Raw genomic sequence first — 19,908 nt, forward strand, 5'->3', positions numbered from 1 at the left:
CACAGGGCAAAGTTCTCTGTCTGTTTGTGTACATGCGTGTGTGAGAGAGAGCGAGTGAGAATTGAAATGAAATTGAATTTCATTCAGACAGAGAGAGAGAGAGAGAGAGGGAGAGAGGGAGAGAGAGAATAACACTGGCCTATATCATTGACTCCGCCATGGCATTAAATCTACAGTTGGATTTTCTTTTACATGATATCAGCACAGACTTTTGTTTTAATTTATCAGTGAAGTTAAGGTAATCATGAAGATTATTTCACAGAACAGTGAGACAGATATTTCACTGGCTGTATAAATATGAATCCTCTGCTTGGAGTTTACACTCATTAGCAAATAAGGTAGTGAGAGGAATCCCACTGGCGCCAGTGGGAGAAGATGGAACGAGATGGATTTTGGCCTACATTCTACAAATGTTCTCATCGATGAAACATTTGATCTCAATAGAGTTTTTTTCTGTTCCCAAAACTAGAATCTGTTATGAACAGAGTGGACTACGTTTTGTAGACTTTAGACTTTGCCAAAGTTTTTAAAAATGGCGTTGTTTAGGAACGCAAAGTAGGCGTTCCCTAACGGAAATATGCAGATGTTGGCTAGAACGGGCCAATAGGATCTCGCTAGCTCGTGTTTGACTCTGTCCACCTCCTTGCTTGTTCTGCCCACTATGACTCATCTGTTCCCATTGGAAACAACAGACGGTGGTCTATCTTCATTTAGTTATACAATCTTTGATTATACATTCATTCAGACGTCACATCCAGCAAGTAGAGAAGGCGGGGGAAATGTGGTTTTGGAGAAAGAGATGGTGGAAGCAGATGTGGATGTTGAATCAAGGAGTAGCGTACAGTGCTGAGAATGTTCCTTATCTTGTAACACTATGGGTTATTAATGAGGAGAAGCGGATCGGATTACCAATCTTGAAGAACCCATTTGAGATATCCAAATTGGTGGAGAAAGTGCTGGGTAAATTGAAGGTTGTGAGAATTACGAGAGGCATGTTTGTTTAGATGTAATGTATTTCTGTGGATCAGAAAGAACGTGTGCAACACACGTCTTACCCGAATTGAGAAGTTTGACGTGGCTTCGGAACACGGCACGGTTAAGGGGATAATACCTGGCGTCTCGTGGGAAATCTGTTACAGAGATGAAAAATATTACTGGAGTGATTGAAGCACGTCGGGTGAATCGTGTGTGTGTGTGTGTGTGTGTGTGTGTGTGTGTGTGCGCGCGCGGGGGTCGTCAAGTCTCTTTTTATATGGAGTCTCTTCCCTACTCAAGTGCAGTTGGGGTATATAAACTACAGGGCCGAGCATTTACCCCAAGACCAATGCAGTGTGATCACTGTAGAGCTTTTGAACATGTTTCAGTCAAGTGTTTGCAGAAGGGGAGATGTGGAAAATGTTTTAGAAGTGATGAAAATGTAACATGTTGCAATTGTAGTGGGAACCATGAAGCTTCTTTGGAATGCCCGACCAGGGTAGAAGAGAATTTGGCCAAAATCCGGGTTTTCCAAAGCATTTCATATGCAGCGGCTGTTAAGTGTTCGAATGGTACTCCTAAAGACTCCATGGTGTCATGGTGGCGGATAGGCCTTTGCTGCAGGGGTTGAATTTCACCAACAGGACCTATATGTTAAGAAGGTGGACTGTGTGGCCTTCATAGCTATGGTGATTAATGGCACTACCAAGGTGGAGAGGAAATTTCAGAAAATAGATATCATTGTGGATGCTGCAGAGTGGTTCCCGGGACTGAAAGACTTCTCGGCGGAGGAGTTGCATGGAGTATTGTCACCAGCCATATCACCCTCTCAGGTCCTAGAGCCTGAGAAGGGGAAATATGGAGATTTGAAAGAAGGAAGTGGGAGTTTTTAGGGCTCTATTTCACGTTCTTAGAGGAACAGGACTAATGAGGACAATTTAATGTAGTTAGGCCGTGACTGGCCTTACACTCCTAGTACAGTAGGTGGCGATGTATGCACCTTGAAAGTTGGATACGATCCGCCAACCCAATCCTGAAGAAGAGAAAGCAAGAGAACCCAGCGTGTTTTTACGCCTAAAATTAACAAACTCTTATGACCAAAGTCAGTGTAATAGATACAGAATAGCAACCTCGAGCGTTGCATGTTTTCTGTCTGTATTGCTAGATAATCACTTGTTATTGTAACCTTGTCGTTAACTTATCCAGCAATCTCAGAAGAAACGCTTTATTAGCCTAGCTAGCTACAAAGTTGTCTACAAAGTTGGCTTGGGAAGTGAGCTAAAGCTAGCTAGCCATTCTAAGTATAAAAATCGACCTAAATTCGAACGGGACAATATGGCAACTAAGAAGTCATCTGAAATGGGTAATTACTTTAGTCTTTGGTTTCCAACAGTTTTCTCTTTGCAATCATTAACTGCAAAGAAACAGTAGGTATCTAATTGCGGGTTAGCCAGCCCTAAACAAACAACCTAATGGTTGCCCCTAGCTAGCTATATCAGTACAGTAGCCACATAGTCTCCTAAAACAAGACGCATAGTCACAGTGTTAGTAAAAGCAAAGTGACATTGACAGTTTCCTAACCGTTTTGCAGCCAGTCAATACATTCGGGTGTCTTTATCAACCATTATATAATAAGGGCTTATTTATTTTATTTAACCAGATAGGCAAGTTGAGAACAAGTTCTCATTTACAATTGCGACCTGGCCAAGATAAAGCAAAGCAGTTTGACACATACAACGACACAGAGTTACACATGGAATAAACAAACATACAGTCAATAATACAGTATAAACAAGTCTATATACGATGTGAGCAAATGAGGTGAGATAAGGGAGGTAAAGGCAAAAAAAGGCCATGGTGGCAAAGTAAATACAATATAGCAAGTAAAACACTGGAATGGTAGATTTGCAATGGAAGAATGTGCAAAGTAGAAATAAAAATAATGGGGTGCAAAGGAGCAAAATAAATAAATTAAATACAGTAGGGAAAGAGGTAGTTGTTTGGGCTAAATTATAGGTGGGCTATGTACAGGTGCAGTAATCTGTGAGCTGCTCTGACAGTTGGTGCTTAAAGCTAGTGAGGGAGATAAGTGTTTCCAGTTTCAGAGATTTTTGTAGTTCGTTCCAGTCATTGGCAGCAGAGAACTGGAAGGAGAGGCGGCCAAAGAAAGAATTGGTTTTGGGGGTGACTAGAGAGATATACCTGCTGGAGCGTGTGCTACAGGTGGGAGATGCTATGGTGAGCTGAGATATGGGGGGACTTTACCTAGCAGGGTCTTGTAGATGACATGGAGCCAGTGGGTTTGGCGACGAGTATGAAGCGAGGGCCAGCCAACGAGAGCGTACAGGTCGCAATGGTGGGTAGTATATGGGGCTTTGGTGACAAAACGGATTGCACTGTGATAGACTGCATCCAATTTGTTGAGTAGGGTATTGGAGGCTAGAAAATGGTGCCTTCAACTACTTGAATTTGAAGTAAAGTAGGAAGATTAATTACGCCCTAACTATTTTAAAGGGATAGTTCGCCCAAATTACAAAACATACCCAATGGTTCCTTCCCCTTTAAAACAGCACTGTTACCATGGTTACTCCATGGATTTTCAGTATGAGGGAATCCACCCTAAAAAAATATGCAATAGTCTCTAAAAGCCAGAATGTTTAATACAATTATATTTACACTTACTTTACCGGTTGTACATGCTGGTGCTTTTGGCGGTAGGAGGTGGAGATCGGGTATCCACAGGAAAGTGTTGTTTACTTGACTTTTTTGCGGTGCCGATATTCATGGGTCCAATATTACCTTTTTTTTGTGCATCATGTCCAAATCATCCAAGATTATCTAAAATTGATTGTGAAGCTCAACAGTCTCTTATATGATTTAAACATGACGCTCAAAAAAGGCTAACAGCCAGTCACTCTTCTAGTACTGAGCGATTAACCGAAATGTCAGTCATTTTTAGTTTTTTAAACAACTAATTGACTGACTTCAGTTCAATTATTAGAATTGTTTTTTCTTTTTCTGTGAGCTCAATGTGCACATTGCAGTTTCTGTAGAGATAAATTCAGATCAAGCCTGAACTATGCGATGTAGTGAGGAGTTGTAGTTCCCAACTGGCCAATATTCTACATAATTTAATGCAGAAAATGTGGTCATTAACTACAATGACTCAATCCCTTGCACGCCTACTCCGGTATGTTTCTCTTTTATGCCTGCTACGTTAGGTTAGTGTGGGGCAGAAAAGGAGAGAGAAGAGACAGAATGTGCGATTGAGAGGAATAAGAGAGCAGTTGCTTCGAGGTATCTTTACCTGGAAATACATGATCTTGGCCTTATTTACTTTGAAGAACTACTAAAATAGTGATTTTTGTCAGACCGCATAGGCAGCATCTCTATAGAGATGACAGCCACCCTCGAAGCAGCGTTACCTATGCAGAGCAAGGGGAATAACAACTCTAAGTCTCAGAGCGAGTGACGTTTGAAATGCTATTAGCGCGCACCCCGCTAACTAGCTAGCCATTTCACATCGGTTACACCAGCCTAATCTCGGGAGTTGATAGGCTTGAAGTAATAAACAGCTGCTGGCAAACGCACAAAAGTGCTGTTTGAATGAATGCTTACGCGCCTGCTGCTGCATACCATCACTCAGTCAGACTGCTCTATGAAATCATAGACTTAGTTATAACATGATAACACACAGAAATACGAGCCTTAGGTCATTAATATGGTCGAATCCGGAAACCATCATTTCGAAAACAAGACGTTTATTCTTTCAGTGAAATCTGAAACCGTTCCGTATTTTATCTAATGGGTGAATATTCCTCTAAATATTCCTGTTACATTGCACAGCCTTCAATGTTATGCCATAATTACGTAAAGTTCTGGCAAATTAGGCGGCCCAAACTGTTGCATATACACTGACTCTGCGTTCAATGAACTCAAGAGAAGTGACACAATTTCACCTGGTTAATATTGCCTGCTAATCTGGATTTATTTTGGCTAAATATGCAGGTTTAAAAATATATACTTCTGTGTATTGATTTTAAGAAAGGCATTGATGTTTATGGTTAGGTACACGTTGGAGCAACGATACGCACCGCATGGATTATATGCAATGCAGGACACGCTAGATAAACTAGTAATATCATCAACCATGTGTAGTTAACTCGTGATTATGATTGATTTGATTGTTTTTTATAAGATAAGTTTAATGCTAGCTAGCAACTTACCTTGGCTTACTGCATTCGCGTAACAGGCAGTCTCCTCGTGGAGTGCAATGTAATCAGGTGGTTAGAGCGTTGGACTAGTTAACTGTAAGGTTGCAAGATTGAATCCCTCGAACTGACAAGGTAAAAATGTCCTTCTGCCCCTGAACGAGGCAGTTAACCCACCGTTCCTAGGCCGTCATTGAAAATAAGAATGTGTTCTTAACTAACTTGCCTAGTTAAATAAAGATGAAATAAAGGTGTACATTTTTTATTTTTTTAATACGGTGTCCAAAAATACCGATTTCCGATTGTTATGAAAACTTGAAATCGGCCCTAATTAATCGGCCATTCTGATTAATCGGTCGACCTCTATAATATACACAACACCTGAAATAAGAATGAATAAGTGATAGGCAGTAATGGGATGTCACTACCGTCATGGGACTTTAATTTAAAGATTATTTTATCAAACCAACTGACCTCAAAAGGCACTATTTGCTCCGCGTTACTCTCCCCTCTCTATCCCCTCAGACATCTTCCTTTCCTTCTCCTCCCTACGCCTCCTGGCCCCTTCCATCCGGCTGGTCTCTGCTGCCATGTGGAAGGTGATGAAGCAACGAGATGTGATGCATTATGGGACGCTGGAGGAGTTTGTGACATCCTGCTGTGAGACTGTCCCTGGCCTGCTCACATCTAGACACCAGGCCAAGCTGGCTCTGGGGCTGAGATCACGGGTGTGTGTGGAGGATGATATTGTTGACCCATGGCCATAAGTCTTTAAACAGTTGTGTTGTAGTAAAAATGGGTTGCATTCATTTGGCACCAAATGGTTGAAAACCTGAACTTGTCCAATAAGAAAAGCTCAATTTTGTTTTCCGTTGCAACTTAATAAATATTACCCTGTATGTGCTTCCACTGTCAGACTGTTCAGTCCTTAATTATGTCTCTGGCCATTTGTAGCTGATCTTAGAGCTGTGCAGTGGCTCAGACCCACCAGATCCAGCGGTTATCCTTACCCAGCTGGAAAGAATCCGTGGCCCCAACCCGTCCTCTGCCCTGGTGAGTGACAGTCAGTTCTCTGTACTGCAAGATGGGTGTGGTATTTGAATGGTCTTTCATCACTTCACTGCTTTGTACCCTAGGAATGATTTAGTGAGAAATACAGTATGTTTGCTGTAAGTGATGTCTCTGCATGCCTATGTTTCAGAAAAAGGATGTGAAGATTGAAACAGCAGTGACCAACCTCCGGGACCTGGTTGAAAGCTTTCTGAAAGACCCCACAGAGAGAGAACTATTCTACAAGGTCAGACTGGCTTTGTTTTGTTTGACTCAGCAGCTTTTCGGGGCGGCAGGTAGCCTAGCTGTTAGAGAGGCAAGCCAGCAACAGGAGGGCTGTCCTGTCGAATCCCGGGGCCGACCGAAAATATCAGTCATGAAGTGAGCTGGCCAACCGGAGGGTTGCTGGTATCAAATCCTAGATTGCATTGTCTACTGTTGTGCCCTTGAGCAAGCCACTTAACCCCCCACAACAACAGCTGCCCGGGCACCCACTGTGGCAGCCCCCCACACCTATCCCCCCAAAACACTACGTATGTGTGTCTTTTAGAGGGGTTGGGTTAAAACAGGAAGTAACATTTTGGTTGGACCTTGTGCGTAAATGAACAAAGTTATCTTAATTAGAGACAGTCACTGTAGCCTCATACTACCATCCTGGTCTCGCAAGCTTACATTCTGTTTCGCTATGGTCGTAGGAGGCTACATCCACTGAGGAAATCTCAAATTCTCTGTCCCCCTCTCGTCTACCCCATACAGGTGGAGTTTCCGTCAGAGTATGGGCCTCAGTTTGACCAGGAGCTGGAGAAACTGCTGTGGGAGTTCCTGCTCCGACTGGACCAGCTTCTCCCAGTGCCCAACCTGGCTCAGACGGTGTCGTGGCTCACTGCTGCCCCTCCTGTCCTGGAGGAGTGTGCGCAGGCTGCCTCCCAACCCCAGCTCCTGAGGACCCTGCTCCAGCACCAGATCTGCCTGGGACACCTGGATTCTGCAGGTGGGTCTACATAGGGCGCGTTCCAGGCCGACTACATTGCAGTCGCCAGCCAGATTTCACAACGCCTGGGATAGATTTTTAAGATATCGGCTAACCTCATCTCTTTTGTTACCTCCTATCAGCTTCTCTCTCTCCGTGTATGGGTGACTACCTCCTCTCATCACTCTCTCTCCCTCCCTCTGGAAGAGTGCAGCAAAGCGTCAAATCAAGATCTAAGCCTGCCTCGGTTTCCACCCCAAGCCCTCTGTCTTTAACCCCATTAACTGATTACAGACAAACAAACTTGTCATTGCCCGTCGCACCTGTGATTGGCGGGATTTGCAACGAAGACCATCCAGTCATGGCTTCAGCCAATAAGAGGGCAAGAACTTTCCAGGGAGACGTTGTTATCCAATCGGTTTCAAGAGATGTGGAGGAGGACGCTGAGTCAACGGAGAGGTCAAAATATACATGTGTCAAAAGCAGAGAAGAGGAATCCGAAGAGGACGGGGAGATCATGGTCATGAGAAGAGGGAGGAAGAGGAGGAGTGTGAGAGACAGAGGGAGTGAAAGAGTGCTCAGGAGAGGGCGTGGGGGGGAGTTTGTTAGAGATGGAGAGGAGGATATGACGAGCGGTAGAGATGGAGAGACTGAGAGAGACCTTCTTAGGGACTGTTTGGTCCAGTTGGGGATCGCAAACCTCAAGGTTCCGGAAGACCATCGCCTCTATTCTTACATCACAGCCTGTCTGCTCAACAAACCCAGGGTGCTCATCCCCCGACTGATTTCAACAGACATCCCTGCTCTTTTGAAGTCACAACCTCCTTCCTGCAGCAACAGGACACCAACAGCAGGGGAAGGGAGCTTTCTATGGGGACAGAGGCCCAAGTTCACGGCGATAATGGCATGTCGGCTTCCTTCGACCTGGCAACGGAAGTTGAGTGACAGGTCATTGACCCTAGATATGGGGCTTCCAGCATCAGCTGACAAAGAGTAAGAGAAATACAGGTGCTGATTTAAACAACCAAGGATACTTTCCTATACTAGCCTGGTTGCCAGATCTGGCTGTGCTTTCTTTAGTAAAATGACGTTGTTCATTCATCGTTCCATAGGTTCATCATCTCATACATGTAAGTGGAATGTTGGCACACAACTGTAATTGTTTAAATCAGCAACGGATCGAGCAATCAGGCTAGTCAAATACTCACTAGTACTACAGTTTTTAATTTAAAAAAATTGCTTTTATGCTATTTTCACAAGTATGTGGTGAATTTTCAAAAGGCTTCGTACAAAACTTAGAACTGGTAACACTTGTAACGCAGAAAGTCTCATATTCAAAACTTCATTCTAAGTTCATTTTGAAGAAAACTTTCACCACACAAGGTGCTACACCTTGAATTTCTCCTATGTGGAAGCTAGGTGAAAATAAACTTGGACTTAATGCGGGCCAAACGAAATCTGTTCTCTAATTCACGGATACATTTCTGATGGTCTACATATTCACTCTTTGGGTGGCTCGTATCATCAAGTGGGTTCCCGCCTATAAATATCTGAGCGTCTGGATTGATAAATATCTGAGCGTCTGGATTGATAAATATCTGAGCGTCTGGATTGATAAATATCTTCACGTTTCTTCACCTTTTTTTTTTAAACGTACAGATGCGCTACACAAAGAGCTAAGATTTAAAGGGGTTTTCTTTTTAGAAATAGATGGTGCCTCTCCATGAACGGCAGGAAGCATATTGTACAGTCATCTTCTCTGCCAGTTCTTGACTACGGTGCCACCATTTACCAGAATGCAGCAGCCACTACTCTTAAACCATCGAATGCCGTCTACCATAGCGCCCTTCGCTTTATTACAGGTGAGGGTTTTTTAATACTCATCACTGCATCCTGTATCAGAAGGTCAGCAGGACCTTGGTTGGTTAATTCTTTGAGGTCCCACTTGTCTCCACAAACTTATTTTTTGTTGTGTATTTTACCAAATTTTTCTCAATTTCAATTCTGTTCACAATCCGGTTGTGTGAGAGCCTGGGATCGATAGGGCAGTTTAAAACTAAGTGTGCAATTGTTTTAATGAACTATTATAACTTGTTAAAATAGCCTGATGTGTTGTTTTGATTACATTTTTGTCCCCAGGGCACAATTGCAAATGAGACACTAGTCTCAATTGGGCTCCCCTGAATAAAATACAAGTACTTATTTGAATGTATTTTTTTCTCCATACTCTGTATGATATGATCCTCCTCTCACTGACTAGGTGATGTTGTGAGAACATTGATGCAGTGACAGAATACCAGGGCCTGCCTGGTAGAGCATAGTATTATTGATGTATGGAATGTTAGTTAGGCTGAACTATGTAAGTGTGTTCTTTATTTCCATTTATGTAACTTTGTCCTTTGGTTGATTCCGTGTGCGACTGGTGGACGATACTGGGGTGGAATGAAGGTGGTAATGTAACACAAGTTGGTGAGGTGGAAACCATTAGGTTGAAACTTTAGCAGGAGGAGGGAGGAAACACTATTCAAGGTTGCTGCGTTCACCTCTTAACTGACCACAGTGGCTGAGGTGAAAGCCTCAGCGGGAGCCAAGGCCCTTAGGTGAAACTCCCATCTGGTTCAGTTTATATGAGCAGGAGCCTGGCGGCTCCATCTGATTCACAAGGATCTTGTTCATTTCATGAGCAGGTCCAAGGCCTTGCATAATACCTCAGAACCCTTCATGGGCGGTAGACTATAACACGTTACACTGTACCTCAACCCTTCATGGGCGGTAGACTGTTACACTGTACCTCAGAACCCTTCATGGGCGGTACACTGTACCTCAGATAACCCTTCATGGGCGGTAGACTGTACCTCAGATTACCCTTCATGGGCGGTAGACTGTAACACTGTACCTCAGATAACCCTTCATGGACGGTAGACTATAACACGTTACACTGTACCTCAACCCTTCATGGGCGGTAGACTGTTACACTGTACCTCAGAACCCTTAATGGGCGGTACACTGTACCTCAGATAACCCTTCATGGGCGGTAGACTGTACCTCAGATAACCCTTCATGGGCGGTAGACTGTACCTCAGATAACCCTTCATGGGCGGTACACTGTACCTCAGATAACCCTTCATGGGCGGTAGACTGTAACACTGTACCTCAGAACCCTTCATGGACGGTACACTGTACCTCAGAACCCTTCATGGGCGGTAGACTATAACACGTTACACTGTACCTCAACCCTTCATGGGCGGTAGGTAGGCTGTTACACTGTACCTCAGATAACCCTTCATGGGCGGTAGACTGTACCTCAGATAACCCTTCATGGACGGTACACTGTACCTCAGATAACCCTTCATGGGCGGTAGACTGTACCTCAGATAACCCTTCATGGGCGGTAGACTGTACCTCAGATAACCCTTCATGGACGGTACACTGTACCTCAGATAACCCTTCATGGGCGGTAGACTGTAACACTGTACCTCAGAACCCTTCATGGACGGTACACTATACCTCAGAACCCTTCATGGGCGGTAGACTATAACACGTTACACTGTACCTCAACCCTTCATGGGCGGTAGGTAGGCTGTTACACTGTACCTCAGATAACCCTTCATGGGCGGTAGACTGTACCTCAGAACCCTTCATGGACGGTACACTGTACCTCAGATAACCCTTCATGGGCGGTACACTGTACCTCAGATAACCCTTCATGGGCGGTACACTGTACCTCAGATAACCCTTCATGGGCGGTACACTGTACCTCAGATAACCCTTCATGGGCGGTACACTGTACCTCAGATAACCCTTCATGGGCGGTAGACTGTAACACTGTACCTCAGATAACCCTTCATGGGCGGTAGACTGTAACACTGTACCTCAGAACCCTTCATGGACGGTAGACTGTAACACTGTACCTCAGATAACCCTTCATGGGCGGTACACTGTACCTCAGATAACCCTTCATGGACGGTAGACTGTAACACTGTACCTCAGATAACCCTTCATGGACGGTAGACTGTAACACTACCTCAGATAACCCTCCATGGGTGGTAGACTGTAACACTGTACCTCAGATAACCCTTCATGGACGGTAGACTGTAACACTGTACCTCAGATAACCCTTCATGGGCGGTACACTGTACCTCAGATAACCCTTCATGGACGGTAGACTGTACCTCAGATAACCCTTCATGGGCGGTACACTGTACCTCAGATAACCCTTCATGGGCGGTACACTGTACCTCAGATAACCCTTCATGGACTGTACACTGTACCTCAGATAACCCTTCATGGACTGTACACTGTACCTCAGATAACCCTTAATGGGCGGTACACTGTACCTCAGATAACCCTTAATGGGCGGTACACTGTACCTCAGATAACCCTTCATGGGCGGTACACTGTACCTCAGATAACCCTTCATGGGCGGTACACTGTACCTCAGATAACCCTTCATGGGCGGTAGACTGTACCTCAGATAACCCTTCATGGGCGGTAGACTGTACCTCAGATAACCCTTCATGGACGGTACACTGTACCTCAGAACCCTTCATGGGCGGTAGACTGTAACAAGGCTCAAGGAATGTAGCTCATTCTGAGCAGGGGTGAAGGAAGCGAAGTGAAGCCTGTATGTCTGTTTAGTTCATTTTATTTTCTGGGGTGAAGGACAATAGGTGGAGCCCTGTATGAACTGACATAAGTAACTGTCTTGGTTATTTAGGAAAGTTCATGAATGTTTCATTTTACCTAACGGTAACTAACAAAAGGCCTACAAGTTTAAGAGATTACATGTTACCGTAAGAAACCCAATGCGGGTGGTAACTGTAAAAAGTCTATACTTTACCCCAGAATACCCATTACAAGCGGTCCTATAGAAACATGGGAGCTTTATTCACGTCAGGGAAATTTAGCAAAAAATATCTGCCTATTTGCAACGGACCTTATTATTGTATTTTTGTTTTCGCGGTTTGCACATGATTATGAAAGTGTATGTAATTCTGTCCTTGTGATGCACTTGTCTATTAATGTTCTGTATCTTTTGTTTGGACCCCAGGAAGAGTAGCTGCTGCTTTTAGTAGTAGCTAATGAGGATCCGAATAAAATACCCCGAAAAGTACTACTGTAATCACATGGAAGAAACAATGTTTAGCAGACCACTAGTTTGCATCAAGCCTGTCTTGAGAATTTTGGTCATACTTTAGGTTTTCATTGACATCACAGTGAATATCCTCATTGGGCATACTTTAGGTATTCATTAACATTACAGTAAATGTCCCCATTGGTCATACTTTAGCTTCTCATTGACATCACAGTAACTGTCCTCATTGTTCATGCACCTGGGGATAAACCTTTTGATATGGTGAATCCAAGCATGACATTCTGTCGGTCTGGATTAATGTCATTGCATACCTCATCCATGGCCTGAAGGATGGTGGCATGCTCATGGGGATGTGTTCCTAATGTGTACAAAACATTACAAACACCTATTTTCATGATCGTCATACCAGGTGAATCCAGGTGACGCTTTGATCCCCTTTTGATGTCAATTCAATCAGTGTAGATGAAGGGGAGAAGGCAGGTTAAAGAAGCATTTGTAAGCCTTGAGACAATTGAGCCATGGATTGTGTATGTGTGCCATTCAGAAAATGTGTAGGTGCTTTTGAACAGGTTATGGTAGTAGGTGCCAGGTGGTCTTGTGTCAAGAACTGCAACGCTGCTGGGTTTTTGACACTGAACAGTTTTCCATGCGTATCGGGAATGCTTTTGACACCTTGTAGTCCATGCCCTGACGAACTGAAGCTGGTCTGAGGGCAATAGGGGGTGCAACTCAATATTGGGAAGGTGTTCCTAATGTTTTGTACAGTAAGCTTCTTCTTCACAAATATATCTTTTCATTATGTAGTTCTCAATCTGTAGTAGGCAAATCTGTAGGTTTACCAAACGGTTAAGTGATTATCAATTAAGAGCAGTCTGATTTAAGTAAGAGTAAAATGTATTTTAACAAAAGAGAATCATATTAAAAGTAGTGTGGACATTGTGAAAGGCAATTGCTTTATATAAACATGTATTGCAATGTGGAACATGTATTTCTAGCTGAAACAGTGTTTGGTAAAATAGTGACCTATAATTGTGTGTTGTACTTAAGTCAATTGAAAATGTGCTTCGAGATTTGAAAACTGCCGTTTTGATCAGTTGAGGTTTGTACTAAGTTGTGATCACAAACTTGTGAAAATTGCACCGAAGCGACTGGGGGGGGGAATACATCAAAAAATACATAGTGTCATCACATTGATATTGTAAATGTCCAGTATTAGCAGAAGTGTAGGACTATTACTTCACTGTTTACACCTCCAGGAACTGTGCATTGATCATATCTGCATGCATGTACTCTCAATTCTATGGTTAAGTGAGTACGTTATGTCAGTGCAGTTATCGTTGCCTAGCCATTACAGTGTTATTCCAAGCCTTACCTTCTCGTTTCCATCTAGAAATGTTCACTTCTCCAGTAACCGGTGACACAGGATGTCAATGGATATTCAGAGGATGAAGCGACAAAGTATTTCAAAGGCAGTGTAAGTAGAGCCTTGGGAAGCAACTTTTATTATTAACCTTGCTTGCCCTCGTGCGTCTATGGTTCCTGAAACTACTGCAGTCTAATGTGCTCTCTGTCTCCCCCAGTTGTTTGTGAAGCCCTACTACAGGTCCAAGCACGACACCTAAGTGCCCAACCCTCAGGGAGTTCTTTAAGCCCGGCATGGCCCGACGCCACCTGCTGTCTCACGGCAACGGACACAGATGACACTCAATAATTCACACGTCTATGGCAAAATCATTTCTCCTGGTCCCAGATCTGTTTGTGCTGTTATGCCAATTTATATGGTCTGTTTATTAGACATGGCAAAATCATTTCACCATCCACTGTAAGAAAATATTTAATAGTGACTGACTAGCAGAGTTTTACGATTCTTTGTATCTGATTCACTTTGGAATAAGCATTTTTTTAAAACCTGGGTGACTTTTATTGTGAAGTCAAAAGGATTGACCTGTCACTAAAACCGCACTACCTGTGTGCTGTAATACTTGTCAGTTCAATTGGCCAACACATTTTCTTTTAGGGGTAATAGGAATATCTTGACATATTGATAACTGAGGAAAAAACTTGCACAAATTGAGAAGAGTTTTGCTAATTAGTTTGACTTGTATATAATTATAGTTCAATTGTCCTTTTCTAATAACCAGATGCAGGATCTTCAAAAAGCAAATAATGAATCAAAGGGAAATTTATGCATCTGCCAAATAATAGTTATTTTTCACACTTCCAATGTCTTAGTGTGAAGAACTACAATTTAATTGTGTATAATAAATGTATTTACTAGTTCCTGTATCTATATTTATGAAGTCCAATAATCAAAAGTATGACGGCGTTAACTCTTGTTTATTAAGGCAATGTAGTTATAGTTCCTAAGGGCTTGATGGTGGGACAGAGTGTTAACAGACATTTGGACCTTGCTTGTGAGCTCAAATGCTTTAGTGTGCTGTGACAGTCTTTGAAGTGTAGTAATAATACATTGTGTTCATTTGTTATTAACCCAATACACTGTATAGAGCCCACTGAAAAGCATACCGAGAATGTCAGTAATAATCTCAGCAGTGGTGTCAACACTGTCCACTTCCTGCCTTAGTGTCCTCATGTCACTACAGTCTTAGAGGATTCCATTTCTCTGCAATGTAGAATAAATCTACCTGTCTTACAGTCCATTCTTACATTACAAGCATTGTTTCCTTTTGAGTGTCACAGTCAGTCAGCGTGGCCAGATTCTATTGACACTTTACAGCCCGACTAGTCTCACAACCTGCAGCTCATCCCTCCAGTCACAGTGATGGTCTCTCCAGTGATGTAGGACGCGTCCTTAGAGCACAGGAAAGCGATCACTCCACCGATCTCCTCTGGCTCCCCAACCCTGGGAGAATAAGTAACAAATCAAACCAGACCACCATGGTGAACATGCATAAAGACAGCCACATACAGGTATGACGTCAACAACACTACAACATGTCTTTCAATGTTACACAAGCAAATTCTACCAATTCAGTCACAATGGGTCAGACACACTACATAAAAACAATAACACCTGAGGGTAAGAATGTACAATGAACTAAACGATGTACCCTAAGAATGAAGTTGAAGGCAACCTTTTAATGCTAAGCTGCTTCTTGAACTCGTCCACAACGTCTTCGTCCTGCCACAACTGAGAGAGAATAAGAACACCGCATGATCAAAAACTCCTATCTGTATGACTGATAGGAAAACAACAGCCAAACAAGTGATAGAAATAGAGGGTAAGCAAAGATGAAACGAGTAAACCGGTGAAGATGACGATAGAAAGGGAAGGGATCCTCACTGCTTGGCTGAAGCGGGTCTTGATGACGCCGGGTGCCACACAGTTGACACGGATGTGGCTCTGGGCCAGTTCAGGGGCCAAGGCTCTGGTTAGGCCTAATAGGGCCGTCTTACTCACACTGTAAGGACCCAGGGCCTGGGGGGAATCAAAGGTCACGTTGAAAAAAGATTTCTTCATACTAATGTAAATTAACACTACACACAACAAATTCTTAGATGATCGACCCGAGAGCCATTCAGAGGGAAAATCAGAGGAGCTTACCTGCATAGGCTGGTAGCCGGCGACAGAGGACACAAACACAACACTCCCGCCCCTGGGAAACACACATTGTAATTGTTATAGTTCACAAAACACCTTCCTACTTCATTATTTACATCTTCTCTCTCTCTCACCCCCTCTTCTCCATGTGAGGCACCACCAGTTGGGTCATAAGAAAGGCTGCCTTAACATTCACATCCAGGATCTGCATGGAAGTGAACAGTACAGCATTAGATCATGTAAACAAAGCAACTATGTTAAATCAACCAAGGAATACCTAAGCATCTATGTGAATGTGTGAAACCTTTATTTAACTTGGCAAGTCAGTTGAGAACAAATTCTTATTTACAATGACGGCATACACCGGGCCAAACCCGGACGACGCTAGGCCAATTGTGCGCCGTCCTATGGGACTCTCAATCACGGCCGGATGTGATGCAGTCTGTATTCGGACCAGGTACTGCAGTGACGTCTCTTGCACTGAGATGCAGTGTCTTAGACCGATGCGCCACTCGGGAGGCCCAACTAATGAATAGTTGGTTAAACCAACTAATGAATACTTAAGCACCTATGTTAAACCAACTAATGAATACTTAGGCATTTACAGTTGAAGTCAGATGTTTACATACACCAAATACATTTGAACTCAGTTTTTCACAATTCCTGACATTTAATCCTAGTAAGAATTCCCTGTCTTAGGCCAGTTACGATCACAACTTTATTGTAATAATGTAGAGTGATTTATTTCAGCTTTTATTTCTTTCATCTCATTCCCAGTGGGTCAGAAGTTTTTACATACACTCAATTAGTACTCTGTAGCATTGCCTTTAACATTTTTAACTTGGGTCAAACGTTTCGGGTAGCCTTCCACAAGCTTCCCACAATAAGTTGGGTGAATTTTGGCCCATTCCTCCTGACAGAGCTTGTGTAACTGAGTCGGTTTTGTAGGCCTCCTTGTTCGCACACGCTTTTTCAGTTCTGCACACAAATTTTCTATAGGATTGAGGTCAGGGCTTTGTGATGGCCACTCCAATACCTTGACTTTGTTGTCCTTAAGCCATTTTGCCACGACTTTGGAAGTATGCTTGGGGTCATTGTCCATTTGGAAAACAAATTTGCGACCAAGCTTTAACTTCCTGACTGATGTCTTGAGATGTTGCTTCAATATATCCACATAATTTCCTTTCCTCATGATGCCATCAATTTTGTGAAGTGCACCAGTCCCTCCTGCAGCAAAGCACCCCCACAACATGATGCTGCCACCCCCATGCTTCACGGTTGGGATGGTGTTCTTCGGCTTGCAAGCCTCCCCCTTTTTCCTCCAAACATAACGATGGTCATTATGACCAAACAGTTTTATTTTTGTTTCATCAGACCAGAGGACATTTCTCCAAAAAGTATGATCTTTGTCCCCATGTGCAGTTGCAAACCGTAGTCGGGCTTTTTTATGGCAGTTTTGGAGCAGTGGCTTCTTCCTTGCTGAGCGGCCTTTCAGGTTATGTCGATATAGGACTTGTTTTACTGTGGATATAGATACTTTTGTACCTGTTTCCTCCATCTTCACTAGGTCCTTTGCTGTTGTTCTGTGATTGATTTACACTTTTCGCACCAAAGTACATTCATCTCTAGGAGACAGAACGTGTCTCCTTCCTGAGCTGTATGATGGCTGTGTGGTCCCATGGTGTTTATACTTGCGTACTATTGTTTGCACAGATGAACGTGGTACCTTCAGGCATTTGGAAATTGCTCCCAAAGATGAACCAGACTTGTGGAGGTCTACAATTTTTTTTTCTGAGGTCTTGGCTAATTTCTTTGGATTTTCCCATGATGTTAAGCAAAGAGGCACTGAGTTTGAAGGTAGGCCTTGAAATACATCCACGGGTACACCTCCAATTGACTCAAATGATGTCAATTAGCCTATCAGAAGCTTCTAAAGACCTGACATTTTCTGGATTTTTCAAAGCTGTTTAAATGCACAGTCAACTTCTGACCCACTGGAATTGTGATACAGTGAATTATAAGTGAAATAATCTGTCTGTAAACAATTGTTGGAAAAATTACGTGTGTCATGCACAAAGCATATGTCCTAACCAACTTGCCAAAACTATAGTTTGTTAACAAGACATTTTTTGAATGGTTGAAAACTAGTTTTAAATGACTCCAACCAAAGTGTATGTAAACTTCCGACTTCAACTGTATGTTAAACCAACCAATGAATACTTATCACATAGTTATTACACAACTTACTGAATACTTCAAATAACTTGTTACATTAAACTAAGGGAAATGCGGCACTGTTAGACATGTAACATATTTCATTGCATCAAGGCTTCAGTATATGGGGCAGATATTCGGTCCAGTTGCTTTTCAAAACATTTGTAAGATGCTTGGACGCATAACGCACCTTATCCCAGACTGCTGCTGTGGAGTCCATGATGTTTCCAAAGAAAGGGTTGACTGCTGCGTTCGAGACCAGGATGTCTATACCTCCACAATGTTCCACTGTCTGAATGGAAAATAACAACACTGACATTCTGGAAGGGCATGTGACTGATGGCTGTGCCTGTGACCCCGTGTCAAGAAGTGGGAACTACAGTATCGATGATGTACTGGAATGTCACTGTGCTGAAGTTGAGTGTGATGGTGGTCACAATTTGAAGGTGTATAATTTGAATACGATATTGTCGCGTGATGATCAACTGATGTCTACTCTGTGTGCACCTTCTGGAATAGGAGCTAAAATGTATTGGCTTTTTCTTTACCATGTTAACCAGTCTTTCTCTGTCTTCACTTTTCCCAACGTTGCAAGTCGTTCCGGTCACTTGTATCTTCTCACTCTGCAGTAGTGCCACGGCCTTGTCCACGTTGGACTGACGTCTGCTGCTCACCACAACGTGAGCCCCTCTCTGACCGAGAGCCTGAGCTGCAGCCAGACCAATTCTGAAAGAGAAGAAGTAGAAGAAGACACAGTCAGTAGGAGAAGGATGATATATAGGGCCTAGAGCTTTCCCTGACTGTGTGGTCTAACCAGGAAAAACTCTGGCCCCTATTCCATAGACACTTGTTATGGCTTATAGGCTAACTTGGTGCCCATAGTTTTTCCAGGTCAGGCTAAGCGGTCAGGAAAAACTCATCATAGGACCATAGAGCAGGTGGGCAATTCACTATAAACAAATGAAATACATCCCCAGCAAAACAGTAGGCACAGCTATTCCTTACCCATCAGTGGAGGCAGTCACTATGGCGACCTTCCCTGCAAGACTGCTTTGAGACCCAGCAAGACTGCCCCCAGACATCTTTCTTGTTTGACCTGCGACAGGATTGGTCAAAAGGCTCCTGCTAACAAAACACCTCAGCATTACCTGGAAAGAGAGAAGATTTCTCAGTGCACACACATACAGTAGACACACAAATGCAGGTGCCAACCCACAAGTGACCCTTTCAAAACATTATGCCTTAGTTACTAGGTCCCTTAGTTATTACATTGCTTTATCCACGATGTGCCTCCTTATTGTGGCTATCAGTGTCTAGACCTCGGTTATGAAGAGCAGAAATTAGGTGAAGGTTGAATTGTGCAAGAATACAAGTGTTATGTTGAATTCAAAATACAATGATATGACCTTACCTTTGACTTTCTGATCAATAACGGCTACATGTAACACCAATAATCAAGGTTTGGCGTACTGTTGGTTTACAAATTGTAAGTTCAAAGTACCTCTGTGCAAAGTCCTTTACGTCCAGTGACAGAAGACAGGAATAAAAACACGAGTTTAAAGACGACGTTTCCGGTACTTCTCCAAAGTAAAAGTCCTATCCTGGGTGTACTGCTTTATTTACAACTGCGTCTATTGACATTGCGCCTGTACTCTCGTCTATACGGCAGCCTGTGCTCCTTTCAAACAGAATCCCAAAACCCGCAGCAAAGCAAATAGCCTATAACAATTTGTTGCGTTTACCATCTACTTACATTAAACGTAATTAGTTAGTTACAGCATCTCTCCTTGCCAGATAAAAATGGCCCAGATTGAACTATCTGTGTATGTGA

At 43.1% G+C, this 19,908-nt stretch overlaps 2 protein-coding genes across 8 annotated transcripts; one reads left to right on the forward strand and one right to left on the reverse strand.

The window, feature by feature from the left end:
- The first annotated feature begins 671 nt into the window (after positions 1 to 671).
- On the forward strand, positions 672 to 14,969 carry LOC115137971 (TERF1-interacting nuclear factor 2-like). 5 transcript variants are annotated; one of them, XM_029674325.2, is made up of 8 exons: positions 692 to 960; positions 5,712 to 5,914; positions 6,141 to 6,239; positions 6,388 to 6,483; positions 6,993 to 7,227; positions 7,350 to 8,199; positions 13,692 to 13,775; positions 13,882 to 14,969. In XM_029674325.2, exons 1-7 carry the CDS (start codon positions 780 to 782, stop codon positions 13,717 to 13,719), a joined length of 1,692 nt encoding a protein of 563 aa, XP_029530185.1. In that variant the 5' UTR covers positions 692 to 779; the 3' UTR covers positions 13,720 to 13,775; positions 13,882 to 14,969. The 5 variants fall into 5 exon arrangements, with proteins under 5 accessions (XP_029530189.1, XP_029530185.1, XP_029530186.1 ...); XM_029674328.2 differs by having other exon boundaries at positions 698 to 971; XM_029674327.2 differs by lacking the exon at positions 692 to 960 and adding an exon at positions 1,258 to 2,338.
- Positions 14,620 to 19,662, reverse strand: LOC115137972 (dehydrogenase/reductase SDR family member 4-like). Of its 3 annotated transcripts, none has more exons than XM_029674331.2 (9): positions 19,579 to 19,662; positions 19,083 to 19,225; positions 18,626 to 18,803; positions 18,268 to 18,369; positions 15,998 to 16,068; positions 15,867 to 15,918; positions 15,606 to 15,740; positions 15,373 to 15,452; positions 14,620 to 15,164 (listed from the first exon to the last, which is right to left on the reverse strand). In XM_029674331.2, exons 2-9 carry the CDS (start codon positions 19,220 to 19,222, stop codon positions 15,050 to 15,052), a joined length of 873 nt encoding a protein of 290 aa, XP_029530191.1. In that variant the 5' UTR covers positions 19,223 to 19,225; positions 19,579 to 19,662; the 3' UTR covers positions 14,620 to 15,049. The 3 variants fall into 3 exon arrangements, with proteins under 3 accessions (XP_029530191.1, XP_029530190.1, XP_029530192.1); XM_029674330.2 differs by having other exon boundaries at positions 19,489 to 19,605; XM_029674332.2 differs by having other exon boundaries at positions 15,397 to 15,452; positions 19,489 to 19,604.
- Positions 19,663 to 19,908: the final 246 nt, after the last annotated feature.

The sequence above is a fragment of the Oncorhynchus nerka genome, linkage group LG12 (genome assembly GCF_034236695.1).
Source record: "Oncorhynchus nerka isolate Pitt River linkage group LG12, Oner_Uvic_2.0, whole genome shotgun sequence".
Classification (NCBI taxonomy): domain Eukaryota; kingdom Metazoa; phylum Chordata; class Actinopteri; order Salmoniformes; family Salmonidae; genus Oncorhynchus; species Oncorhynchus nerka.

Bases quoted from the DNA above. Each gene is read 5' to 3' on its own strand.
- LOC115137971 (XM_029674325.2), top strand. From the start codon at position 780: ATGTGGTTTTGGAGAAAGAGATGGTGGAAGCAGATGTGGATGTTGAAT. The intron at 6,240-6,387 runs GTGAGTGACAGT...CCTATGTTTCAG, and splicing joins CCAACCCGTCCTCTGCCCTG to AAAAAGGATGTGAAGATTGA. The intron at 6,484-6,992 runs GTCAGACTGGCT...TACCCCATACAG, and splicing joins AGAGAGAACTATTCTACAAG to GTGGAGTTTCCGTCAGAGTA.
- LOC115137972 (XM_029674331.2), bottom strand. From the start codon at position 19,222: ATGCTGAGGTGTTTTGTTAGCAGGAGCCTTTTGACCAATCCTGTCGCA. The intron at 18,370-18,625 runs GTAAAGAAAAAG...TTTTCCATTCAG, and splicing joins GAGAAAGACTGGTTAACATG to ACAGTGGAACATTGTGGAGG. The intron at 15,741-15,866 runs GTAAGCTCCTCT...GATTCCCCCCAG, and splicing joins CCGGCTACCAGCCTATGCAG to GCCCTGGGTCCTTACAGTGT.